The sequence below is a fragment of the Leptonotus elevatus genome, chromosome 14, assembly GCF_054856555.1.
Source record: "Leptonotus elevatus isolate MCC_2025b chromosome 14, RoL_Lele_1.0, whole genome shotgun sequence".
NCBI classification, from domain to species: domain Eukaryota; kingdom Metazoa; phylum Chordata; class Actinopteri; order Syngnathiformes; family Syngnathidae; genus Leptonotus; species Leptonotus elevatus.
Genome location: NC_141252.1, coordinates 7,617,915 through 7,645,910, shown reverse-complemented (window position 1 = coordinate 7,645,910; position 27,996 = coordinate 7,617,915). Strand labels below are relative to the sequence as shown.

The 27,996-nt window shown below is 38.9% G+C and overlaps 2 protein-coding genes across 5 annotated transcripts in view; one reads left to right on the top strand and one right to left on the bottom strand.

Annotated features, from left to right (window-relative positions):
- Positions 1-99: 99 nt before the first annotated feature.
- Positions 100-27,827, bottom strand: cnksr1 (connector enhancer of kinase suppressor of Ras 1). 2 transcript variants are annotated; one of them, XM_086094056.1, is made up of 22 exons: positions 27,673-27,827; positions 27,342-27,552; positions 24,890-25,047; positions 22,530-22,732; positions 20,977-21,061; positions 13,885-13,929; positions 13,682-13,801; positions 12,155-12,214; positions 10,939-11,004; positions 9,350-9,478; positions 9,038-9,156; positions 7,527-7,654; positions 7,241-7,416; positions 5,979-6,012; positions 5,716-5,891; positions 5,432-5,505; positions 5,277-5,348; positions 4,946-5,016; positions 3,389-3,450; positions 3,227-3,314; positions 2,971-3,152; positions 100-1,861 (listed from the first exon to the last, which is right to left on the bottom strand). In XM_086094056.1, exons 2-22 carry the CDS (start codon positions 27,391-27,393, stop codon positions 1,397-1,399), a joined length of 2,565 nt encoding a protein of 854 aa, XP_085950182.1. In that variant the 5' UTR covers positions 27,394-27,552; positions 27,673-27,827; the 3' UTR covers positions 100-1,396. The 2 variants fall into 2 exon arrangements, with proteins under 2 accessions (XP_085950182.1, XP_085950181.1); XM_086094055.1 differs by lacking the exon at positions 27,673-27,827 and having other exon boundaries at positions 27,342-27,582.
- The window catches only part of rps6ka1 (ribosomal protein S6 kinase a, polypeptide 1), a 50,628-nt gene continuing 49,908 nt past the window's right edge, over positions 27,277-27,996 (top strand). Inside the window, exon 1 of one of the 3 annotated variants that reach the window (XM_086094058.1) lies at positions 27,277-27,568. In XM_086094058.1, the coding sequence (XP_085950184.1) occupies positions 27,392-27,568 (177 nt within the window). In that variant the 5' untranslated portion in view covers positions 27,277-27,391. The remainder of the gene's footprint in view (positions 27,569-27,996) is intronic. The other 2 variants (XM_086094059.1, XM_086094057.1) reach the window with 2 other exon arrangements.

The following is a 27,996-nucleotide window of genomic DNA, read 5'->3' as shown; positions in this document are numbered from 1 at the left end:
CGATGACTCATCCTGTGAAGCCACTCAGAGCTTTTCAAACGCGTCACTACTTCACAAGCGAATCGTTACCATGATGAATGCTTCAACAATAAATACAAGCGCGTTGCAATGCATTTTAATATGGTAGAAAATGTCATTTATTTCAGTACAGTAGTTCAAAAAGTGAAACATGTATTACACAGATTTGTCCAAACACAGAAGGAAATACTTTCCAGAATCTAATTCCTGTATTAAAAATCTTTTTTGATTGCTTCTTAAGCAATATTGTAAATTCATGAGGTGATGAATTTGTTAAAATCGTGAAATATTTCAATTCTGTGTGTCGTGATTGGTATAGTTTCACTTCTCTCATTATTATGCAATTTAATAAAATCCACCTGTACATCTATGGGACAAATGAGATGACATTTAAAAAAACAAAAAACAAAAAAAAACACTAGCATGGCGGTTAATTTACATGTACATTATCTGTGCAAATATGTCAAAATATCAATTAATAAGCACGTACAGCACACATTTTAAAAACTACATTTACACATCACATTTTAAAAGGCATTTAATTCCTATGTTACATATTTACCTAGAAAATCAATGTAATTAAATACATTTGGTATACTGTCGATTGGCAACTTGTTCAATATGTAAACTTGTACTACGGCAAGTCAATGTTAAAAAAAAAATTCACAACAAAATTCATATACTAATTCACAGGCACATGTGAATAAAGTCGCTTTACAGAAATAGATCCAGCATAATTTGTCAAAATTCTTTGTTTATTCCTGGCAAGAATTGGCACAAATGCACGCGAGTTGCCATTTACGAGCAGTTAACAGTGCTGCTTTGACTTACCAGTTAAATTGTTGCATGACAACGCTTATAACCCAAAGCACTCGTATTAAAAATCATCTTTCCCCATTGAAATGCATGGAAATGCCATTAATCCGTTCCAGAAGAATATTAAGAATTACAGTTTGTGCGTCATGATTGTTTTGTTTACTTTTTCACAAAACCTCAACTGGGAGTGTCAACAAACAACTTGAAGCATTAGGCGTCTTTTTTTTTGAAGAATTGACTGCCAAGCTGCCACATGTTGGCTGCCACCATCTAGCGCTTGTAAAGTCACAACAAAATCGTAGAACGGGGACTTATGTTCCACAAGTCCTAAAAGTCACATTTGGTTAAGGGCCACTCCCATATGTCTGATTGGACATATATGGGGCGGTATGTACTTCCTATATTTGAAAATAGATTTGTACTTTCAACTCCTTACTTTTTGTCAAAATAGGCTTGCTATTTTTCTTGATTTGATGACAGATGAAAGCTGTCATTTCCAGGCAGCGTAAATCATTCTGGGCGGTTTTGAAAATGACAAAAAGGTCCTCTAGGGTGGATGTGTTTAAATGTAGAAATAAGTCTCGGACGCCTCCCCGCTCTCCCTCATCTCGCTCAGCTGCTTGTTAATAGATTCCTGTAGCGAGCCCAGTGAGAGTTCCAACCCGGGACTGCTGGTCGCTTCCGCCGGGGAGCCCTGAGGGAGCTCCAGCAGAACATCTGAAAGCTCGGCGTCCACCAGCTGCTCGCCGTCGCCGAGGTTCAGTCTGTACGCGCCTTTTGTCTCCGCAGGGCTTGTTTCCGTGGTGACTGTTTCCAAGGCAACCTCGTGGGCAGGCGTGTCTCTCGCCGCAACGTCGGCGGCGGCGGTGGAGTCGCCATCTCCGACTTTGGAGGCCTTGGGAGAGGCCAGTCGCTCGATTTCCTGAAAGAGTTCTTCGTTCTGCTCCTTCCACTGGCGATAGTTTGAGGCTGTCACGGCGGGATCGTCCAGAATTTTGTTGATCTGCTGTAATTCGGCTTCTTTGGCCTGCGGGGAAAGGGATGAGCCATGATTTATAGCACACGGCATCCTGTGCCAAACATCAGCATCTATCCATCCATCCATCCATCATTGGAACATAAACACAGTACATGTATTTCAATTCAAGCTTCTACAGATGTAATGACAAACAGAAGCCAGTAGATGGCGCTGCTGCATTTTTTTCTTGAGTTGCATAGCTTTAAATAAATTACTATTTTGCCATTAAAAGCCCTTTTCACTCGTTTATGTTGTTTTATAGTTTAAAGCTAGCAAAAAAAGAAACAATGTTAGCATCAAAATCACTAGGTGGGTTTCCGTCCATCTATTTTTGTTCCAATTTTCAAGAAACTCCAAAATAAACCTGAATGAAAACGCTAGAAATTCGAGACAAAAAGGTCTAAAATGCTTCTTTTTTTTTTAAAGGCATAAAATATTTATTTCTTTTTAAAGACATAAAATTCTTTATTTAAAAAAAATAAAATAATAATAATTTAAAAAAATAACCCCCGCAAAAAATTACAACATTGTATTTTCCACCATATTGATAAAAGGGAAACTCAAATATTTGGTAGGTTGAAGAAATTGAACTATTTCTGGAATTAATACAAACATTAATGTCATTTGTTGACAGTCAGTCGAGTGTTTTATGGCAGAGAGACACTCTCGTTTGGTGTCATCTCATGGCGCAGTCTCCTCTCCTCCATATTCGCATGGCCAAGATGGTCAAGATGAGTCATTGATGTGACTGCACTTTTAATGATCTGTCACCAAATCTATACATAATGTTCAGCAAATAATACCAAATGGAAACGGGCACAAGTCGCATGTTGGTTGTGCGCATTGTCACTGAAAAAATGGAAACCCAAGAACATTACTGTTCTCCTTGATGGCTCGTTTTCTCCGCTTTTTGTTCAGAAAATGTTTTTGGTCAAACCAACCCATGTTTTATTGCTCATTATTAAAGAACGGGGAAAAACGTTATTTTTGAGTGACATTAGAATGAGTTTTTCAAAATGTGCTCAAGTAGTGCACTCCGTTGGGCCGCTATCATTTCCAATCGAATTCCACTCAACTCACTGCAGCGGATGTTGAAATGAAGCAAAGCATCGGCTCACCTTCAGCGTGCTCTGCAGGGCGCGTAGCGTGTGCGCCTTCTCGTTGATGACTGGATTCTTGTTGCGCCGGATGAACGACCTCCTGAAGTGGTCGTGCGTAAACGGCTGCTCGCGGCCCATCAGGGACACGCCCCCTTCCTTGATGTTGTTCAACATCTTGCCCATCTCGTCTTCCGGGGCGGCTGGAAACGACCACGCCAAGTTTAGTCAACATGAGTGATGATGAGCAGGAGTGACTGTGGAAGGATGCTTGTACCTTTGCTGCCCCCTGTTGAAGGGCTTGGTAATGGCACCTTAACGTTGGTCCTGCACTTGGGGCGAGGCAGGGTGCTGGACTGCACTTTCTGTCACACATCAGCAACAGCTATTAAGATGAATTGCTCATTAATATTGTGTTTACCTTTGCAAGTGCGCTGACCTTATTTCTCCTGCGGGGCGAAGGGGATGCCTCGTTTTCTGATTCTGTCTCACTGTAACATTCTATCAGAATTGCACATGTACAACAATCAAGCATTTTAGAATTAAATACATTGTTATATCTGAAATGAACGAAGCGTGTGAAGGATCATCGGGTAGGCGGCAGGAAATTGTCCCATCGCACTTAATTTACTACGCATATATATCTATCAAACGATGTCAGTGACGTACTTGAAATACGAGCTTAATTTGTTGAGTGACAACACTCAGAACTAAAATCATTCTTCCCACCAAAATGACTAGGAAATGCCATTAACTCATTCACTGCCAATGACGGCTATAGACGTCAAAAATTCATTTGAACTATTTCTTAGTTTAATTTTATTTTTATTTTTTTGTTAACAAGAGTATGAAAACCTAGAAAAAAATGATTGTACATTTAGAACGGATATAACATTTTTGATTAATCGTTAGTTAACTATTGAAGTTATGCAATTATTTACAATTTTAAAAAATTAATCGCCTGATGCGATTGAAAAAAAGAGAAAAGATTATTAAAAATTAGGAGCGTCAGGCGATTAAATATTTTAATCGTAATTAATCGCATGACTTCACTTAGTTTGCTCACAATTAATCACACATTTTATATCTGTTCTAAATGCACAATAAAAAAATTCTAGGTTGTCATACTCTTGACAAAAGTGGAATTTTTTTTTTAAACTAATAGAAATAGTTCAAATAAATTCGTCTAAAGCTGTCAATGGCAGTGAATGAGTTAATGCATTCCAGCCACCCCGAAAAGCAACAAAAATGTAACAATGTGATTTTTAGATGAGGAAAATATTCCTCTATAATATTGTGCTTAATAAAACCATAAAGTAGTGACATAATTAAATAACTAAAACCGTTTTTGTCACACTGGCTGCCTGCCTTGGCCACATGGGGGCAGTAATTGACACATACAAATATATTGTACGCAAACGTTTGTACAGAATAGTCTCAGATCAACACAGCTCATCTCAGCTCCTCACAGAGGATAAAGAATATGACTGTGTACTGTTATAGTGAATGTCTAAATGTGTTATTGCACTATTTGTGTTCAGATATATGTTGCTAAAATGGTTATATAGCCATCTCCCATTATGTGTTAGCATTAGTATTAAGCTAGCAGGCTACAGCTATGCTGCTGCTCTAAATACAAACGTACCAACTTATGAGTTTTCAGAGTTTAGAGCCTTCTAAAAATTATTTTTTTTGCTTTGAGTTTTAGGGAAGTCTAACTTTGCTTCAGATACCCCACTGCTAAACAGTTGCACAAAATGCCCCATCATCTGCCCAGCATCTCACAGTCATTCACAATTTGGGATGGAATTTTGTGAAATGATTGTTTAATTAATTTAATAAATGGCTAACTGCGAAAAAGATGATAAGGCAAATAGGTAATGATTTTAAAGATGCAAACTGTAGTAAGATGATCTTTTTTTTTTGAGGCTCATTAATGTGATATCTTTATAAATATTCCACAATTTAATTGAAAGTTAAAAAAGCGTGAAGGTACCTTCTTCGCTGTCTGGGCCCGGGCTGAGCTTCTTGTGCTTCTGAATGGCTATAATAAGACAGTTTATCCACCTGTGGAAAACAATATATATATATATATATTTTTTTTTAAATGCAACCATGGACAAACTCATTTTAAATATTTATTGTGTTTTAAACTAAAGATGTCGTGCTGTACAAATCCACAAAAAAAAGTCATAAATGTGGTGTTAATAATGGGCACTGCGCGTTAGACTAACTGCAGGGGGCAGTGTAGACTAAGAGCTGACAACTTTTTGACTAAATGGAACACTGCAATTATTTTCTCAAAAATAATTGCCACATAAACTTACTTGCTCATGTCGCTGACATTTTCGGCAGCAAAAAAGACGTTGTGAAATCGCTGATGGCACATTTTGAACACACTTGACATAGGGGGGAAAAAAACAACTTTGAATTAATCACAACATCTATGAAACGCTCAACTAAACAAACAATTTGTCCTTACTATTTCCTCTTGTGCTCGCCAGCGCTCTCGATGCTGTAACTGGTGATGTTGACCAACCCTTCTGCCTTCTCGCCCTGAAAAAAAAAAAAAAAAAAAAGTCAAAATGGATGTATTGGAGGCAACAGCAAGACCCCGAATATCAAAATCAAACTGCAAGTAATGTTGATCGACCTCCTATTTGTTTATTTTAGAAGCAATTTTTTTCTGTAATAATCCTTTCTTCGCTCAAACCACTTAACTGTCATAGTGTAAATAAAGAGAAATAACTCCTGATGGGTTTGCACCTGTTGGCTGTTGTACCAGTAGAGGGACGGCCCCTTGAGGACGAACCAGAAGCGTTGCCACTTCTGGGCGATGAAGACGCTGCTCTCCTTCCTCTTCTTCCACAGCCAGCCGTCGCAGTCGGGCAGCACCAGCTCCCGGCAGGACACGCGGCGTCGACTGAGGGCCGCCGTCATTCCTGAGATGGGATGAAATCAAATTCTCCGTTTTGGTGATACGGGCGGATAGAAAAACGGATGGAGTTTGGTATCTTCTCAAGACATACCTTTGATAGAACTCTTCTTTGTCTCCTGGTGTCCCTGTGATTATACCAGAAATTGACTCAGTATGCCAACATCTTTTAGTGATATTGGATTCTCCTTAATCATTAAAAACATTACAATCGAAGAAAACGGTGCGGTGTGTGTTTCCTATGTTGTGAAGCAAGCGTGCTAATGCTAGCAGTCAATGCAAAATCCCATTAACAGGCTAATTGAATATGAGCATCACGTTGCGGGAGTGATATTCCTTCAAATAGCGACTCCGGTAATATAGCAAAACACAAAGGCATTTATTTGTGCTAAATAATAATGAAGTTAAATCATGACTTTCTTCTACTCTTATATCTTAATGATGGCGTGTATCTCCAAGCACACACGGCACTACACTGCCCCTAAGAGGCCAAGGCGCACACAGCAGAATCAGCCAATATTTAAAAAAAAATTAAATTATATTTTAATTTGGATTATTTGAATATATTATTATTTTACTTTGAGAAACTTTTTTTGGGCTGTTACAATAATAATAATAATAATAATAATAATAATAATAATAAACTTGTTTACTGCCAAACGTTATCCAAAAAGACGACCTCTACAGTGCCAGCCATTTTGAGCATTATCACTCATCTTTCAAGGCAATCAGAATATTGTGTGCTATGACTACATAAACATGGTGGATACCAAATGAAAGGTTGGATTCCATTCTTCCAGTAGAAAAAAAAAGTATGATTCTTTTTTATTCCATTCTTTAGTAATCACCATTTGAAAATAGGTAATTTGAGTGACACAAGAAAACAAGCTTTTTGTGAAAAGATACATTTTCTGCAGTGACTTTATTTATATATTTTATATATTTTTTGTTTAATGGACGCGCTGAGAATTAGATTTAATGTGACAAACGCTTTGATCATTCACGTCATCCTTGAAAACATTCTATTTCCTAAGATCCGCCATGTTTTCATGTAATTTGATGCACGGGAGCCCATTGAACAGAGATACAATGCTGCCATCTGCTGGCCATAGCTAGTGGATGTTTTTGGATTTTCCAACCCCATTCACAAAGCAGCACTGCACAAGACGTTGCGCTGCCCATTGAGAAAAAAACTAAACAAAACGTAGTTGATGTCAATTGACAATATTTTAACGTCAATTAACATTTTTGGCAGTAAAAGAGTTCATCAGGATTTTAATATGAATCAAAATAATCATGCTTGTTAATTCTTCCGCAATTGCCCAGCCCTACCGTCTGGGGTCGTCTTTTTCTTACCGTGTGGCCCACCATTTCAGGACAGGAACTGACGCTCGCTCTCTCCTGGTTAAGTGCCTGCAGCGAAGAACTTCGGAAGAATTCGAAGGGTGAAGCGCTTTGTGGCGACGGCGAGCGGTCTCTTCTCCAGTTGAGGCCCGGGGAAAGTCTCGGTCCAGCTAAACTTTCAAACTCTCCTGAAAAAACGCAATTGTAGAGATGTTAGCTGATCATCAGAAAGGATTTGTTGAGGAAAGGACAAGTTGAGGACTTGGTTGCTCTTGGAAGCAGGTTCCTTGTGTTCTACCTGAGACTGACAGTGACGATGGAGCGCCTTGCGGAGTGAGCCTGCCTTCGAGCTCCTTGTCGGCAGACAGTTCCGACTCCTCTTGTCCCATAGGCTCCTCGGTCACCTCTGGCCCTTGAACGGCTCTCCTGTGCAGCAAAACCCACAACATGGTGAGTATAAAGGATATCATTAATAAAACTTTGAACATGTTGTTCTTGCTCGCCTGGATTTTCATCCCTCCTACTACATCTGTTGTCCGTCACCTCTCACTATCTCATCCAGTCCCCTCCATTACTCTCTTTCCTCCTTTTCAGACCCATTTCTCTTTTCCCTCCTCATCAGAGTCTTTTTTTGCATGTATCGCAAACTCCCTCAGCTATTCATCTTCCAACTCGCGCCTTCCTGTCCTCTCGCTTTCCAGTCAGTCATGGCCCGTGGGTGTGCGGGGTGGAATTTACGGCATACGCACTATTATTTCACCTACTGCGTCCTGGCAGATTAATGAGGTTCAAGTGTTGCTGGGAGGTTCCGTTCTAACAAGTAAATACTTAGCGCTTCCATTAGCTAGCGTGTGTGTTGTCATTACTGAGCTAGAATTGGCTTTAAACGTCAAGTAGCGTACGCCTAGAAGCAAGCTAGCTCAAATAGTTTAGCATACGTGGCTAGATTGACAGTTTGCTAATTAAGTTAGCTGGTTAGCTACTTGTTATTTTGTAAATTTTTGTACATTGAACGTCCGCATGTTCATGGTTTGGAATTTGTCAATTTATAGATATTTTGATGAGCTTCATTTAGCCAAGCCATAGCGTTGTCTTGACTAATCTCTCTTTTTTTTTTGTAGCGCCACTGTATTAGCGTTATATCTTAGTTGTTTAAGACTTGTAATTCAAACTCAACCTGTGCTTTTATTGAACTGGACAGCCAATTTGTTAGTTCGCTGCTCAACATTTTTACATTTTTGGTCAGGGGAATGCAATGAAAGCATCAAGAGTGTCGAACATATTATTGCGCAATATAAACAAAAAGAGAAAACACAGTTTTATGAAAAAAGCAAGTATAGATGACATTACTGAGCTGTAACTTGGCTTTCAACATCAAGTAGCATACGCCTAGAAGCAAGCTAGCTCAAATAGTTTAGCATACGTGAATAGATTGACAGATTTGCTAATTAAGTTAGCTGGCTAGCTACTTGTTATTTTGTGAATTTTAGTACAGTGAACGTCTGCATGTTCATGGTTTGGAATTTGTCAATTTGTAGATATTTTGAGGAGCTTCATTTAGCCAAGCCATAGCCTTGTCTTGACTAATCTCTCTTCTTTTTTTGTAGCGTCACTGTATTAGCGTTATATCTTAGTTGTTTTAGTCTTGTAATTCAAACTCAACCTGTACTTTTATTTAACTGGACAGCCACTTTGTTAGTTCGCTGCCCAACATGATAAATGACCATTTTTGGTCAGGGAAATGTAATGAAAGGGGAAAAAAATAGAGATTATCTTTATGAAAAAAGCAAGTATGATTAAGATTTTTACCTGAAAGACAGAGACCGGACTGAAGCTGCTACCCTCTCAAAAATGGAGTGCCTTGGATTGTCCTCTTCTCCCTCGTCTTCCTCTTCCTCTGAGCTCTCGTCTTTGTAGTAGTCCTCCTCCTTTACACAGGGTTATCAACACAAACCCAAGTATGTGAGCTAATTAGTTAGTTAGTTAGTTACCACTGTTTATGGGGACTAATCCCAAATTTACATTCTTAATGGGAATTAGGGCCGGTGCATTTTAAGTGCAACGTCAAATTGAATTTGCAGCACAACCAGAGTGATTCGAATGTATGTGTCCTTGAATGACCTGCAGAGATGAGGAGCACTGGCCCGGACCTCTGCGACACAGCGAGCCAGAAGACCTTTTTATGACCAGAGTGACGCCGCTGGGATTCTCCTCTAACTTCTTCACGAGGTTAGCCCTACTCCAGCCTACCTAAAACAATAAAACACACATCACAAGGTCTTTCACACAGAGATTCTGCAAAAAGTGAAGATCAGGAATTTGGCACAGTCAGGGAGGGTATTAACTTCACATCACCTCAAATGGCCGGGTAGACTTCACTACCACATCCCCTGTATTTATTTATCCACTTAAGGTGGAATATTAGGTTGTGAATGTTATAAAAGGACTGCTTATCCCGCCTTCATTCATGACTTTCACATTTCGTTTTTTATTATTATTAGTATTAAAGTTCAGAAAGTGTCTTAATATAACTCCACTCAACAGTTAGGAATGTTAAAAAGCGTGACATGCATCTGTGGTTTATTAAACCGCACATCACAGGACTTATTCTTTTCAGCTTTTACTAATAGCAGTGGTTAACTCATTTGTATACTTATGGCAGTAAAACATTTTTTAAAGGGGAAAATAAAAAATTCTTGACAACAATGTGTTATATGTGACCTCACTAGTTTCAACGTGACATTCTGATTAATTATACATTTGTGGAATATGAGTTATGCAGCAAAATCCGGCTGTTTTTATCCATCTCAGGGGGCAGCCATTTTGGCCCTTGCTGTCGACTGAAGATGACATCACAGTTGCTCAGGGCTCAGGCAACAGCCAATCACAGCTCACCTTTTTTTTTTTAAAGATGAACTGTGATTGGTTGTTACCTAAAACCTGAGCAACTGTGATGTCATTTTCACCTGACAAAAAAGTGGCAAAATGGCCGCCTTCTGATAGTGATAAAAACTGCTGTTTTTTTCTGCTTAACTCATATTCCACTAACTCAATATTAACTCGTTCACTGCCATAAATTCCTTAAAAAAAATTATTAAAAATTAGGGGCAAGAGACGATTAAATGTTTTTAATTGTAATTAATCACATGACTTCACTAGTTAACACACAATTAATCACAAATTCTATATGTTCCAAATGTACAATAAAATTTTTTATAGGTTTTCATACTCTTGTTAACAAAAGTAGAAAAATGTTAAACTAGTAGAAATAGTTCAAATTAATTTTTGACGTTTATAACCGGCAGTGAATGAAAAAGTAAAGAAAAAAAAAAGAAAATATTATAAAAAATTCGGGGCCTCAGGCAATAAAAGTTTTTAATCGTAATTAATCGCATGACTTCACTAGTTAACTCGTGATTAATCACAAATTTTCTGTACAAAACTAAATGTACAATAAAAAAAATCTAGATTTTCAACAAAAGTGGAAAAAAAATTTAAACTAATATAAATAGTTCTAATTATTTTTTTTACGTTTATAGCCGTCAATGGCAGTTAATGAGTTAAACAGAATACCATATTTAGGCTACAGTAGTGGGGCTGCATAGAACATATTATTGTCAAGAATGTTTTTTTTATTTCCCCCTTTAAATGCCATTTCCCTTAATATGATTTTATGACCATACAACCTGTGTATATAGGGAAAAACTCACCACTATCTGGTTGTTGACTTTGATCACTTCATCTCCAGCCAAGATCTTTGCAACATCACTTGAAGGCTAAAGAATTATGCACATAGAGGACAACATAAGAGGAGCACAGTAGAGAAAGTAATGAATGGTAAATTGACTGCTAATTATATTACTCATGCTGTTATCTAGTGTGACATCAGCGTGTTAAAATTGAACATCACTAAACAGGGGATCACAGTTTAGGTATCAGTAACATAATTAATAGGCTATTTTACATAACAGATAAATCAGCGTTCTTGTTAATTCACTTTATAATCCAAGAAAAAGTGCTCAAACAACTCCAAGCAGTTTTTCAAAAGGTCATAATTGGGATAAATATGAGATACTTCTTGTTAGCTTCGCTCACAGGAGAGATCTAGCTAGCTGTGCTTGGCACCACCTGATGCTCATTAGCCCCCGGCTCTCAATCACGCCGCTCTTTACTTTACACGTTCAATTGGTTTTGGTTTTCTCTGAAAACGAGTGCGCCGATTGTCCATCATTTTGATTACTTTCTACCAAAGATAACGTCTAATAGACATTTGGAGCGAGAATGAACACACAGTGTAAAGCTCTTCCTTGTGATGCGGAGTGTAACGTTGAACAGTAACTATGGAAACCGCATATCATGTATATACGGTTAAGAAAATGGATGGATTATGTCACTGATCTATGTCGGGCACAAGCACAATGCCAAGGCCTTTTTGGAATCTCTTGTTTATTACCATTCTTCTGACAAATGAATCACCTTTTGGGGGGCCTCAGCATGCCCAAAATGTCAACAATTTCCCCAAATATAAAGACATGAAAAATGTACGTCATTTTACGATCGTGAAAATGACACCCTAAAACGGACTCAGTAGCACCCCTTTTGGAAAGTTAGAAAAAAAAAAAATAGCCCTGACATCAGTTACACCAGGGGTGCTCAAGTTCGGTCATCGAGAGGCCCTATCCAGCCTGTTTTCCATGTTTCTGTCCACTAACACACCTGATTCATGATCAGGATCGTTATCAGGCTTCCGCAAAGCTTGCTGATTAGCTGATCATTAGATTCAGCTGTGCTGCAGGAGGGAAACATGGATAGGGGCTCTCGAGGACCGAACTTGAGCACGCCTGAGTTTCACCAACTGACAAGAAATTTGGCTTTTAGGCTTTTGATGATTGTTACAATAGTGTGGCGCTGGAACAACAGTCTGACCTCTGCTGCAGTTCCGGTCACATAGTGGTTACTGGAGCCAATGGATGTTATCTCGATGCCCTGAGACAGACAAAGACAACGAGGGAGAAAAAAAAATCTCACATAAACACATACGCGTGCGCACACACACACAAACACACACACAAGCACTGTTCTGTCATCGCTGTGTGAAACATCGATGTCTGTCTCCAGATGTATTGACGGCTCGCTCTGTAATTAGCCATGAACTTGCTCTGATTCGTTATATTTAACCATAGGAGCAAACTAATCTCACCCTGGAGACATAATCGATATGTTTCACATGGCTACACGCGGCGCGGGGCAGGGGGGGAGCGCCCGGCGGCGCCGTCCCCCGGAACTCCTTAACCCCTACCCCCCCTTCTCAAAACCTGGCAAACTACAAAACAACCAAACTCTATACGACTCTTAGCGGCTACACAAAGCAGATTTTACACTCATTGCCAAATGTCTTTAACTGCTTTTAACACTAAAACTGATCTTTATCGCAGAAATGTAATATCAAGGAATATTCCCATATTGAATGCTTGATAAAATTTTATATAATTAAGAATTCTTATTACAAGTTATTACAATTGCTGCAATTTTTTGTTTCCTTTTTATCTCTATTGTACTCATGAAAAGCATTTCTCTCTGTTCTAAAGAGAAAATGAAACAACAGTTCCTGGTGAAAAGCTGATGAGGACAATAAGTTAAAAAAAAAAACATTATAAAGTATTATCAAAATTTAAATGGATAAATATGCAAGTCACGGATTAAGTAAAATAATTAAATAAATAATTTGGGGTGTTCATAAAGTTACAATTAAACAACTAAAATCATAAACTAAATTATATAAAATATTAAATATTTACCAATTTACACAATAGGTTGTCTAAAGTTTTAATAAAACTATAGGCTAATATAAAATAAATATCTCCGTCAAATTTTTTATTAAAATAAAAGAAAAATATATATTTTTTAAAACAAGTATTTCTTAATTAAATTGAAAATACAATATACCGTAGCTAAAAAATAATGTTAATAATGTACAAAATAATAATAATGTTTTCCGCAGTGTCTATGTTAAAGTTTAAATGACATGGAAATAATTCAATACAAATCTATTTTTTGACACTTTTTTTCTAAAAAGCTTCTGTACGGTACAGATTACAAAGAGCAATCAGGAGTGCTTATATGATCATGTAGCAGGCGAGCCTGTCACTTACTGAAAAGGGAAGGAAAGTGAACCGAATAGAACCGATCCTTTGAATAAGAAAAATAGCGTGAGAGGAAAAGAGGCAGAAATAATTGCTTTGAGTGTATCGGCTGATGCGCAGTGTATTGTTCGTCCGGTAGACATGAACAACCTTGAGTTTGAGAAAAGAAGCAGACGATGGCGTCAACTAAAGCTGAAAGCACATAACGATTTAAGACAGAGGAAAAAGAGGTAAGTTTGGTGTGTTTGAAGGTCACTCTGATGGAAAACTTCAGATGGGCACAATTGATAATAATACTACTAAAAATTACCAATTGGTCTCCTGGTGAAGCGGGCACCAGGTCGACGCTCTCTAGCTGCGTGGTGTTGGTGAGTAAAGCCTCCGGCTTGCAGCTCAGAATCTCGTCGCACACCACCACCAATTGACGACACTTGGGACGCAGAAATTTTAATATAATCATTCCATTTAAAAAAAAAAAAGGGGATGAAAGAGCACAAGATTGAAGTGACTTACCACAGAGATGATGTCCTTTTCCTTCTCGTAGACACTTGTGCGTTTCTGTCGAATGGGTAAAATGGCACACGGTCAACATGTATGTCATCCAATATTGCCGATTGTTATTGATAACGATATTGATTGGTAGAGCTATGCGGAAATGGGACAAGCTCACTTAAAAAAAAAAAAAATCAGGACATTTCCTGTTTACACCATGAATCTGTCACAGTGATTTTATGGTCAAGTGGACCACGCTTGTATCATATTTCCATTTTTTTGTCATACTTCCTCCTTAAATTGGTGTGTGCGTACCTTGGCCACCTGGGGGCATTTCAAGACAGACAAATTTCTCAACTACATCACTAATTAGTCAGTATTCACAAATATTTCTGAAATAAAAATAAAGGTATGCCTGTGAGTACGGTCTGTCGACACGCACACTCTAAAAAGAGAATTGTTGAACCAATTTAAGATTAAACAGAGAATTGGTAACCAACTTAATAAAATTGCTTCAAGTGGTAACACACAATTGAAAAGTGAATATATTAAAGCAACACTAAGGAATTTCAGTTTGGACAAAAGCGGTAATGTTATCCCTGAAGGAAGACCACATTTCCCATGAGGAAAATACATGCATTCCCATACATGTATGCTAGCATACATGCTAGCATTCATGTAGCAGATGAATGCTGCACTTTGTGGTTACTTGCATAAAATCATACATTTTACAGTTACCGGCTTCCATGACCACTGCCTAAATGCGGCTTTTAGATGGACAAAGAGATGGAAAACATGAAGGAATTGAGGAGGATAGATGTTAACACATTAGATAAACTCCCAAGTGCAACAGCTTTCGCAATCCCCTAATGAAGTGTTGATTACATAAAGGCTTGTGAAGGGCACCTAATCTCTGTGAAATTGCAACAAAGCAGCCACACTGTAGCAGGATTTTTTTCTTTTCAAACTAATTAAACATTGTGGTAGGCGCTGTGACAGCCAAGAGGTACTTGTCCTTTTCTTTGTCTGTTACACTGACTTACACTAAATGTCAAAAAAAAAACATTTCAAGAGATTTCATTCAGGACTAACACCTTTTTCATTCCAGCATTTAAACACTTGACATTACTCAACATTCACACCTGTGACTGGAGAAGATTACGCTATTTTGTTTTTTTTGCCCACATTGCTATTTTTTGTATTTGTCTCATGGTGATTATTACAATTTGACACCACTCGGGGTTTGAAAGATATATTTTAGCACCCGGTTGACTGGTTAAAAATGTTGATGAATACTTTAAAATTTAAATAACACGAAGGCAAAACAAACCAAGTTTTGCCTTTGCCAATAAAACTGTATGCTAATTCACCCGACTCTCTCATGAATGAACAAAGGAAAGAACAGTCAATGAGTAATAACCAACTCCTTAATCTAAGCTGCAGTAAGAAGCAAGAAAACCTTTAGAGGTGAATTTAGGTCCGTATTTATTTTCTTCATCAAGGTCTCCTCTGATGTTGTGTTTAAAGGACCGACTATTTGGGTGAATTAAAAGAGAAGGTATTGTAAGCTTAATTCAGATATGCAAAACATCTGACATACATTGTTTTTTTTCTTCTTCTGGTTTTACAGTGAAAACAAGTGTCGTAAGCTTCCGTTCGGTCTCCGGGAGCAAGTTTACATTCATCAAATATTTCTTATTTGCCAGCAGGTCAACAGCCGGCTATAAAAAGACTTGTGCTTCCATCAGCTTCTCGTTTTTCCGTGTCACTGTTTAACTTAACCTCTGTAAAGGTTACACTATTCCAATTTTAAACCTCAACTTATTTATTTTTTTAAATACACAAAAATATTCATAATAACATCCAGGGGATAAAATTGTTTAAAGCACCAGTAAGATTTTTATTTATTTTTTGCACTGTATGCAACTCTGACCAGTTAAATTAACAATGCTACGTCTGTAAAAAAAAAAAAAAAAAAAAAAAAAAAAAAAAAGGAGAGGTGTCTTGTCCTGCCTAGTCCACCAATATCTAAAAGTAGGTGATTCGGGGTTGCCATGGTGATGACAGCTAGGCTCATCTCCTGAAATTGGACCAACTTGGAAATCACAGGACATATAGACAATCATTCATTCACACTCACATTCTTATGGACAATTTAAAGCTTTTAATAAATCTACTGGCATTTTTTGTCTTATTCCCGAAGATGCCACGAAACTATGCCAAAGTTGACAAAAAACCCATTCGGTCTCACATTCACACCTATGAGCAAATTGGATTTTTGTTTTTGTATGTTCTCGTAATAAGAGAGGCAGTCGGAGCACCTGCAGAAAATCACATCACACCATCAGATCCACATACCTTTAAACGTAAATCCTCCAAATAGACATATGCGTCGACATCCAGGTTCAAAGTTCACACGTCACCCTTCCTTGTGCGTTTCTCTACTGTCCGAGCAACTTCAACACAGCCTCAACTCAATCCACAACAGGCTCGCCGAGCGCAGCGACAACGTGCAATAAAGACCAGCTGACTTTTTTTTTTTTTTACTTCCTATTATGGTGGCCCTCGGGCTGGTGGGAAGCATGACAGCACACACACTTGACCTAACAGGAAATAAGAGTCCTTTCTTCGATGTCAAGCATGAGAAGCAGCTCTCCTGAGAGCCGTGACTGATAGAATTCTGTGCTCCTGATGTGACCCGTTTGTAACGCTTACATGAACCCGCGAGATTCAATGTTGCAACAGTTACATTTCCACCAAGGCTTCCTCCATTGTCCTCATGTCGTTAACTGTAAGTAAGACCACCGCAAAAAGCACTAAATCGCTCCACCAGCTCCTCTCTTAATGGAAGGGCGTGTCTGATGTCACAGCGACGCAAATGTAGAAGAGAACATTTTTCAATTAGAGGCGCCGCGCCTTCATGGCAGACGTCCTCTTGCGGCGCCGCGCCGCCCAGCAGCACTCCATAACCACATACTGTACACAATGAATAGGGTTGATGTCGGCGCGCTGTGCCCTAAGTGCAGCGTGAAAAGGGCTTTATTCGTTTTGTTTCACTTCAAGTGGCAATGGCAATAAACAGCTTGACGTAAGCACTTGGCCTCTTGCTTGAAGAATTCTTCACTATTTGCTGCTTGAAGATACAACATGGACACCTCACTGAAATCCACAGGTGGTGGGTTCGCCCAGCAAACTTGCAGGGGTGCCTTAAGTGTGCGCTAATATTTCACTAAAAATGAGACTTTCTCTCGCTCATAGTCTATCCCAAGGGTCAGCAACCTTTTCTGTCAAAAGAGCCATTTTAGGCCAAATAAATAACAAAAAAATCTGTCTGGAGCCGCAAAACCTTTGAACATTGTGATGAACAAAACAGTATAGGCATAGTAATTTGTTGCTTCTCTTCTTTTGTTTTTGGACATTTTATGGCTTTTTTTAAACATCTTTTCCTGCCTTTTTTGCTGTCAATTTTATGAAATTTTTAGCAATTTTGTGGACATTCTATGGTAATTTTTTGAATTTCTTCTTTTGTTTTTGGACTTGTTTTGAGACTTTAAAATAAATTTCCTGACTTATTGTGATTTTTTTCTGTACATTACTGTATATTATAATTTTCATTCATTTTATAGTTACTTTTTTAATGTTAGTTTTTTTCCTGCCTTTTTTATAATGAATTTTCTGAATTTTGGGGAAATTCCAATTTCCAAAGACATTTTATGGTATTTTTCTGCCTTTCTTTTGTTTTTGAACATTTGATGGTTATTTTTTGAACGTTTTGTTTTTTGCATTTTCTAAAAATTTATTTTCAAAACTTTTTTGAGCAATTTTGTGTATATTATATGGTAGTCTTCTGTTCTTTTTGGATCTTTTGGACATTTTATGGTCACTTTTTGGACATTTTTAGGTATTTAAAAAAAACGACCTTTCGTCTCTTTCTGACAACACAAATTAGACTTAAATCGTTAATTCATTCAAATAATATTTTATCTGAAAATTTTGAATAAATGTATGTAAAAAAAAATATCGTCATCCTCTTAAAATAAATGCAAAATGGTAAAGGTTTTTTTGTGTTTCCCGAAAAATCTGAAAAATTACCAAGGCGATTATTTTAAGAAGCCGTCGATGTTTTATGTAGCTACACCCATCTAAAAAGACAACTGCTAACGTTTGCTGACAAGCAGCCTTAAATCCTCACGTCAGCTGTCAGCGAATTCACCAAACGCCTTCCTATAACAATGACAAGACAGGCGATATATTGTGCTGTTTGATCAATAACTTCTTTATTGTAAAAATGAACAGCTAATGTCGCTAAAAAAAATACTGTGTTAGTAGCAATGCTTTTGTATTGTTACACAAATCTGTGTTAGAGATTTAGATATTGCTCATAGTGCACTGAGCAGTCAGAAACTTCAAGACACTGGCTGCTATCGCTGATCAACTCTTGCAGCAAAAATAAACACAACAAAACCTAATCCTTGCTGTGAAAATCACAAATCTGAAACTGAAGTTCAAGAAAAGAGAAGCGCATAGAGTACGCTAATTACCTAAAACAAGGGCATGCAAACACATACATACAAAAATCCGAAACAGGAAGTGCATGAACAATGGGGCGCCATTATCATGGCGTACAGTGACTTATCATGAAGCTCTGATCTCAGCAGTCAATCGCTTTTAGCGCATTTCCAACATGTGAGTGGAAAACATCCTCTGAGTCAGCTCCATTTCTCTCCTTCACATCACTGGTCAAAAATATACTGTCACTGCTACTGCACGCCAACACACTCATGCTCCTATTTTTGACATCAGGTTGTTGTTGTTGTTTTTTTTTTTTTTAATGTTTCACCTCGTTATCGGCTGCATCATCATTTTTACAGCTGATGCAGCCCGGAGGGACCAAATGAATCAGCAGTGACAAACGCTTAGGTGCATGACTGTCGTGCCATTGTCTTGTGACACACAAAGACGCGACAGATTAAGTGGAGAGAGTCTATACGTAATGTATGGGTGCCATTCATTCGTGCTGTCCAATGATACCAGTGCAAACGATGTAGAGAGTAATCAAGCAAAGATTAAGTGCGGTAAATTACAATACGATGACAGTTGTACAAAATGTGCAGATAAGTTTTGCACCATTAAAATGCCCAGTACACTCTAAACAGAGAATTGTTGTCCAACTCAATTGAATTGCTTCCATTAGTAACACGCAATTTAATTAAGTTAATCCAAAGTTAATATATTAAGTTTCATTAATTTTTAGTTCATTAAACTTTATATATTAACATTGGATTAACTTAATTCAATTGTGTGATACCAATTGAGGCCATTCCATTAAGTTGGTCAACAATTCTCTTTTTAAGAGTGCAGCGCAGTAATTATTATGATACAACTTTGAATGTGCAATGAGGCAGAAATGCTCAAAGACATTTTTACAAATAAGTAGAGAGCTGAAGCTACAATCATCAATACAATAATCCTGTCACACATGGATGTGCAAAATTGCTGGTTTTGGGGTGCATATTTCAAAGGCACTATCGGAATGCCAGTGTAACTTTATGCGTAGTTTGAACATTAACATTGCACTGACGTATGTATAAAATAAAATTTGTACCTATATCAGTCCGTCTCAAATAGGGTGGACAGGCCCCCCTGACCTAAGACCTAAGGGACCATGTTTTTTTGGTTGTTGTTTTTATTTTTTTGTCGTACTAGAACAAAGTGCAATTTTACATCCACTACAGTAGATGGCAGTGATACTCTCATCTCACAACAATTTTATAGACAAATGATACTATTTATAGTCACAATGGAAAGTTGGCGGTGTGCGAAACATAATAAAAAATAATCAAATAAAACTAACTCAACTCTACTGAACAACTTTGCTGTACTGATTTTTTTTTTCAAAACATCTCAACAACTGCAAATTTTAATTCAATTAAAAAAAAAAAAATGCTTACCCCTAAGTCAATGTACCAAACTTTGACAATCACTTATCTACATGATCTAATGTTGAAGCCGAGTATTATCCACAAAGCAGAGAGGTAGCAACAGATTTCGAGAGGTAGCAACCGATTTCGAAAGGTAGCAACAGTACCTGCTATGCCGGGCTGCAGTCCAGAAAACCGAATCAAATGCTGGTCTTCCTTGCGCTTAAAGTTTTGTTCGGTCCGAATGTCTGTCAGGCCCAAATGTCCCACATGTTAACAGTCTCTCCTTCCTGCTGCTGTGTTCACTACAACATACTCCCCGGGCAGTCAAAAGTCAGTAAGCAGTCACTGCGTAATCCCTCCTCCTTCAAGTCCTCCTCCTCCTCCTTTGACTGTCAATAATAAGTCACTGGCTCGTTCACCCACTACCATGAGGTACAAGAACACATTCAAGCTCATCCCTTCTACTTAGCGTTTGACATTCATCCTTTAAGGACCTCGCTCTCTCATTTCTCCCCCACACTGAAAAACAAGCCCCTCTCGCCGTCACATGTCCACTGTCCAGCCCTCCTCCTGCTTTAGTCTTCAAGGTACAAGCGCCTTCAAATATGCCAGGAATGTAGAGATAACGCATGTGAGGCAGGTTTTGAAAAAAAAAAAAAGAGAAAAAAAAAAGGGGAGCTTGAGCTTTGGTTACAGACAGCCATAGTTCCTCTATAAGGACATGTTAAAAAAAAAAAAGTCTTCCTGTTCAAAAGTAACAAAACCAATCACGTTTTTGTGTCACGCATACAAGAGAACTGAAAAGTAATGATTAACTAACAGGACAAACAGGAGTGGAATCACCCCCCCACCCCCACCCGATCTCAAAATAATCATTATGCTTTAAAAAAAAAAAGGGCTTATTTAAGTTAGCCTCTCATTCAAGATGTATCACTTCAACATACTTCCTTGACACCAATTCCGATCTAGACAGCAGCGCCTTCTGACATCATAGGGTATTTCATTAAGAGCACAAAAAAAAACACACATGTAGGTAAATTTTTCAGTTAACAGTTGGGAAAATTTTAAAATCCTAAATAGTAGGGACACGCTTCTTGCCTAAAGTCAGGTGGGATCGGATCCAGCTCACCCACAACACTAACGAGGAGAGACGGTGTAGAAATCGGATGGACGGAAAAAATTGACAAACCTTTTGCGCAATCATCCCCAGTTCTTTGCACTGGCTCAAGATTTTCTTGGTATTCGTGTGTCCACTCAGTTGGGAGAGCTGATACCTGACAAGACACAATCAAGTTGTACTCAATCATCAACAGCACATTTAAACACAACAAAGACAGCAAAATGACTTCCAAATTATTCTAATTTCTAAATCATTATTAAGTGTTAGAAATGTCCGTTTAAGCAACATTTTAACACTCATCCCTATGATACAAATATAAAGTTTAGGTTAATCAATAACCACTGTATTTTCATGAACGTGTTAAATGAACACGCCTGTCATAGAAGTAAAAATGATGAGCAAACCACTGTGGAGATGCAGTAAATAATGAGACGAGGACACGAAGGTGAGCTGTGTCCCATTTATTGACGACGCAGGACACGCTGGAAAGATTACGTCTCCCCCGGAAGAGCCAGCGAAGTGGCTGGGGAGAGGGAAGTCTGGGCTTCCCTGCTAAAGCTGCTGCCCCTGAGACCTGACCCCGATGTATTTTATAATATTAACAAACAACAATTTTAATATGAATGCCAACATTTATGAGGTAGAAGTTGATGCACTTGGCACAATTAATTTGCCCTTGAGCTTCGAGGATTAAATAACTTCACAATTTCAAGGCCATAATATTAAAGGGGAATTCAACAACAAACTCATTTCTTGGCAATAATATGTTCTATGCAGTCCCTCTTGTCTAAATACGGTATTCTAGTTAATATTGCCTTAGTGGAATATGAAGTAAGCAGCAAAATCCAGCCGTTTTTATCAATATCAGGAGGCGGCCATTTTGCCACTTCCTTTCGACTGAAGATGACATCACAGTTGCTCAGGTCTCAGGTAACAACCAATCACAGCTTAGCTTCAGAAAACAGGTGAGTTGTGATTGGTCGTTGCCTAAGCCCTGAGCAACTGTGATGTCATCTTCAGTGGAAAGGAAGTGGCAAAATGGCCGCCTCCTGATATTGATAAAAACGGCTGGATTTTGCTGCTAGAAACATTTGTTTTATTTTATATATTTTTTATCTCTTACTTTAATGTTTATATCATGTAATTTTTTGCTACTCGTTTATGTCTCATGTCTACACCATTCACCGATACCAATATCAGAAAGCGGCCATTTTGAAAATGACATCACAGTTGTTCAGGCCTCAGGTAACAAACAATCACAGCTCTGTTTCAGAAAACAGGTGAGCTGTGATTGATCGTTCCCCAAGCCCTGAGCCACATTGATGTCATCTTCAGTCGACAGCAAGTGGCAAAATGGCCGCCCCCGATATGAATAAAAAACGGCTGGATTTTGCTGCATAACTCATATTCCACAAATGAAATATTAATCAGAATGTCATGTTTAGACTAGTAAGGTCACATATGACGTATTTTTGTTAATAAATATTTAAGGTTGACTTCCCTATTAAATAATGTGTTTTTATTACACAATGCCACTATTCTTACTAAAGCCTGACTCGGGTAAAAATAGCATTTGGCATACTGTGTGTGTTACAGTCAGATAACTTTCCCTCTTGACTGACCTGTTCAGTAAGGAGAAGAGTCCTTTGGCGGAGGCGATGAGCTCCACCACTGCGTGTAGCACGCCGGTGGACAGCTTGGTGGCAGTCTGACCGTCGTAGTTGTGGTGGCGCCAGCGACCCTGAATGCCCATCTGCAAGTTGTGGGCCACACTTCGCAGCTTCTCCGTCAGGCCCTGCAGGTTTTCCCCGCTGTCGCCGTATGACTGACAGGGACAATTTACAAGACCATTTGAAATCTTAAATGATCATATTACTCAAAGCTTTAATGCACTTGAAATGGTATTACTAATGTTCCAGATTTTCACATGCTTAGCTTTTGAAGTGTCCCTACATCAAAAGACAGTCTTTCTTTGTACTATTTACAAAATCAACTCGATTTGTCATTAGACATTTTTTAAGAAAAAAAAATAAAACGATAGCTTTTGTGGTCAGTGTGTCAGGTCAAGTTTTGTTGATAGGTTTGTTGAGTCAGTCTCAGGGGTTTGGCGGAGGTCAAGACACACACTCAATTCAAATGATTCGTAATGATTCACCCCTGCTTGGCCTATCTGTGCTGCCGGGAATTTGGTGCGCTCAGTAGTCTACTTGAGGCTGCTGTGATGGTACGTCGTGTGATTTCTTTCTTATTTTAATCCCTTCGAGCAAATCAAGAAAGTGATCGGACAAGTATGTGCAATAACGGAACATATGGTGTTCCACAGGGTTCAATTTTGGGGCCTCAACTTTTTTATTCTATCGACTGCCCCTGGGTTCCATCTTAAGAAAACAGCTGTGCTTGTTTTAAAGTCAAGATGAGCGATGGGAGTCAACAATCTTAACTGCATGATTTGCAATGCCATTTTGAGCAATTCTAGTCCAGCACTAGCTATCTAGCAAAACTTAAGGAACATTTCAATAAGATGCATGAAGATGGGGAATACAAGAACGCTTATATGATATACTGTACATCTATAATAAATAGAATTAAATTACATAATAATCTAATCAAATGCAATTGCAAGAGAGCAGAACCGGTTGCATTCAGGACGCCCTCATTGGGGGTCAAGAGGTTTGTTCCAAACGGGCTTTGTTGTTACATATCAACCAGTGGCACTAATCCACAGTCAGTGGCCATGAATTTTTCATGGTCTTATGCATGCTGAAATGACTTAACGGCGCACTCGAAAGTGTTCCCCCTCCTTCGTGTGATGATTGTTTTTGATGATGATTGTGAATGAGCACACTCACGACATGCCGAACAGGCGACTGCACGGCGCCTCTGTAAATGCAAACTGTATAACCACGCAAGTGCCCCTTAAGAGACCGTTCCACGCAAGCGTCTGCTCTTAAAGCTTTACATAAGCGTTCACAATCATAGAAAAAGAGCCAGCATGAAGGCTCCTGTTTGCGATTTGGCAACAGGTTTAAGCTGCTTGAGCCGCCAAGTGTGGCATTCACTGGCTGCCACACTGCACTGTCTTGCTCAATGAGCCTACAAACACACTACTACTGCTTAAGTGGTATAAATAAAACGACTTCACAAGTGGTTTGGCGGCACTAACTGCACATTAGAGGATTAAAGCAGTGGTCCCATAAATCTGCATCCAGGTTCACTACAGGGACACCTGGCCATTACAAAAACAGGAATAGAAAATGGGGTTGAGGTCAGGGCTCGACCAAGCTCTTCCACACGAAGCTCATCGAACCATGGACTTTTTAAAGGGGAAGTCAGCCGTAATCATTTCTTGACCATAATGTTACATGTAACCTCACTAGTCTAAACATGACATTCTGATTAATATTACATTTTACCCATTTTAGGGGCGGCCATTTTGCCACTTGCTGTCAACTGAAGATGACATCACAGTTGCTCAGTGCTCAGGCAGCGACCAATCATGGCTCACCTGTTTTCTGAAGCTGAGCTTTGATTGGTTCTTACCTGAGACCTTAGCAACTGGGATGTCAAAATGGCCGCCTTCTGAATAGATAACAACTGCTGGATTTTACTCATATTCCACTGATGCAATATTATCCAAAATACCATATTTTGACTACTGGGGCTACATAGAACATATTATTGTCAATAATTTTGGGGGGAAGGGGTAACTTTCCCTTTAAGGACCTTGTTGGAGCAGAAAAGGGAAAGACAAAGTTGATCCACTTAAGTTGACATGTTTCTAAAGGAAAGAACATGATGTTTTGCAACAAGATGTGTTGTAAATTCAGACAGTGAACGATTGTTCAAAAAGCAGAGTGTTAGCACACTAGTATGAACATATGACATCTTCAATCAATACCCTCAAGACAAACATCCCTAGACTCCTTATCGCCATGGTCACATACTGTACACAAAATACACGTGACTCAACTTCCCGCCTCACCAAGGAGCACAGCTTCTCCACGGCCTCGAGGATCAGCTCCTGGTGGCCGATCTTGGACACTCCCAGCCTCTCCAGGTCCTCCGAAGTCAATTGGACAAGATCCACGCCGGAGAGACGCCACTCTGACAAGGCATACCGATGCAAGGGTGCGTCCAGACCTGGCAGCGGGACGCAGGAGATAGAAAAAGTCAGGCGTAAAGCGTAAATTAGCACAAAAAATTAAAAAAAAAACAGGTTGATACATGCAGCTGGAACATGGACGCTGTAAAAGGATCGGAGGGTTTGTGCTGGCAAACCACAAGCCTATTTACCTTTTACAAACCCTTGAAAAATATATAATTAAAGTGCTATACTATAAAATAGTATGCATACTAACTAGAACATGGACTGAGGCATTGGGACAACCAGTCAAGTGAAAATAAAACATTCACAAACGCAACCCCCATTGCTTTGCCTTAGAGAAGTCAATTTAGCTTAACGCTAACGACGCAAAATGCCATTGACGGGCTAACGAATAGCGTCAGTCTAACACAAACAGCAGAGCAACACTAGACAGGCAAAATAACAGTACTCACAGGCATATATTGTTTATCCTATGTGAAGATATTACTGCGACTTACTGAGGATTTTTGACTGACTCAATATATATGGCCGTATATTTCCCCTGGGTAGCCATGGTGAGCACACGAAAAGAAACATTACAATGTCCATAGAAATTAAATAAAAATAGATTACATTCTATGTAATCATCTCATTATTGTATGTTTTCATAAAGTATATTATAGAGTGCTAATGTTTGTTAAAAATTTGGCGGGTGAGGCTCGAATAGATTAATGGCATTTCCATTCATTTTACTGCTGAAAGACGATTTGAGATATGAGTGTTTTAAGTAACAAGCGTGGGCACAAAATGAATTAAATGTGTATCTCAAGGCACCACTGCACTATAGCAAAATGTGGATTGTGGAGTAGTGAAGAATTAAGAGTGAGACATTCGGGTGTGAAGGGATTGAAGGGATTTGTGCGAGCGCTCGATTCCTCACAGGTTAATCCAACCATCCATTCTGGAAACTGGAGACAACCCCTGCGGGTTACCTTGGATTAATCACCTGTCAATCAGAGGTACTGCTTGGTACCGATCCTCAAACCAACCCTACTCGCCTCAGTTTAGGCGGAAACTGACTATCGCTAGCAAGCAACAATGGAGGGGAATGAGAGTTGAGACATTACTGTATTTTATTCTCGGCATAAGAACACAAATATATTCTGAGGAGACTGCATGCTGCAGAAATGTGGTGACTCTGGAGCGCATGTGCAATGTCCAAAACTAAGATTAGAGTGTGACGAATCTATTTGACCATTAAGTAAGCAGCACTACATAATGATATCCGGCCAGCACTATAAATACAGCGATATCGAGGACCGTGCACCAGGGTGCATTAATGATGACACATTCAGAGAAGCAAGACATTGTCCTTATTTCAGAAAATTTATGTTTTCGGTTCCGAGATATGGTAAAAGTGTTGTCTTCTGCCAGACTAAAAACCAACAGTTTATAGTGTTCAAACGTTTTCTATGCATGAGCATTTTTTTTAAAGGATTTTAGTTGCTTTTAGTAGCTATTTTGTCTTGGTTATTGTTTTGTTTAAGCGGGACATGTCAGTTCAGTTCTGATTATAGAGTACTGTCACAAACTAGCATGCAGCAAAGTTGTGTCCAATGATATTTTTCTTTTACTATGTAAGGTAATAAAAGTGGAAATGTATTTTCTGAGCAGTTTTTTTTCCTTTTGTTGAACCATTTATCAAAATGGGTGTGGTATATCGACAGTAAAAATTAATGTATACTTAATTTGTATTGTCTAATTGGTAAATTGTTTGGGGTTGTCTGCTCCAAGAATGATTCGTGGCAAATGCGATGTGTTGTGCAAGCCTTCTGGCATTCAAATATGTAGAAACATATATAGGTAAGATATATGTAGGCTACTGTATTTTTTTTTCATGTCATTAGCTAATTATTTTTGTTAGTAAGTTCACAATGTTTGAGTAACAATGCAAGTCTATCTTGTTTTGTTGCTGTTATAACGTTACTTTTGTACATTTCGGAATTTGTAACTTTTGACTTGATACTTCTTCAAAAGTATTTGTGTTTTTTATTAAGTAGCTTCCACGAATATGTGAGTACTACCTGCGGTTAATCACTTTAAAGATAAAAGCATGTCACAACCTACTCGCTGAAGTAAAGTTGTTGACATGATCAGAGCAAAAAAAATACTGTTATGGCTTCTCTGGGCCACTTCCTCATTCCACCTCCACCTTTCACTTCCCAAAGGATTTGTGCGCGTGTGTGTGTTTTATAATCGCCGTGGCGCGCTTCTATTTGTGACTCCAAAGTAGCTCGGAGGCGACGAACGAAATCATGTTATGGTAGGCAGTGGTGAGAATCGGGCTCACCTTGGAGCCACTGGCACACCGTCTCCTCGCTCCAGGCCGTAATCGGCTCCATGCTCGGCGCGCTGCTCCACTCGCTCGGTCAGCTCCCCGCCGCCTTGGCTGACGTCTACCTGGCCGCCGGGAGGCCGCCGCTAATGCTGCTTCCGCTGTTACTGGAGGAAGACGGGAAAGTGGCCCCCGAATCGGACGAGGAGGACGACGACCGGCACTCCTTCGTTCAGGTACAGGTGGGTGGGAGTAAGCAACCATACAAACCCTCTTACCTCCCCCTCTCGTTGTCAACCAATGTCGGCGTCCCTCCGCCCCCCATCATACTCCCTCCTACTCTTACCTGTGGGCAGTCTTGTGTGAAGTAAGTAAGTACAAGTGTCTTAAATAAAAACAATTTAAAAAAAGACTTTAGTAGAAGTAGAATACTGCTTAAGTAAACATCTTAAAGTGCCTGACGTCTGCTGTGCTTTAAGTATCAAACGTATCTTTTGATTTTAAATCTACTTGAATAGAGGAAGTAGAGATGGTAAAAGTTGCTCTTTATATGCTTTGTCATAAGTGTGGCTGTGATGTCTTTAAAGGTGGAAGAGTAAAGGATCAAAGGACCAATAAGGGTATGCGTTTAAAGGTTGGCTTAATGTGTGAGGGAGTTTGTGGAGTGTCT

Excerpts from the sequence above, each read along its gene's own strand:
- cnksr1 (XM_086094056.1), bottom strand. The coding sequence starts at position 27,393 with ATGGAGCCGATTACGGCCTGGAGCGAGGAGACGGTGTGCCAGTGGCTC. Across the intron at positions 7,417-7,526 it reads ATCGTCACTGTCAGTCTCAG|GAGAGTTTGAAAGTTTAGCT; the intron begins GTAGAACACAAG and ends GCGTTTTTTCAG. Across the intron at positions 6,013-7,240 it reads CTGAAATGGTGGGCCACACG|GGACACCAGGAGACAAAGAA; the intron begins GTAAGAAAAAGA and ends GTATAATCACAG.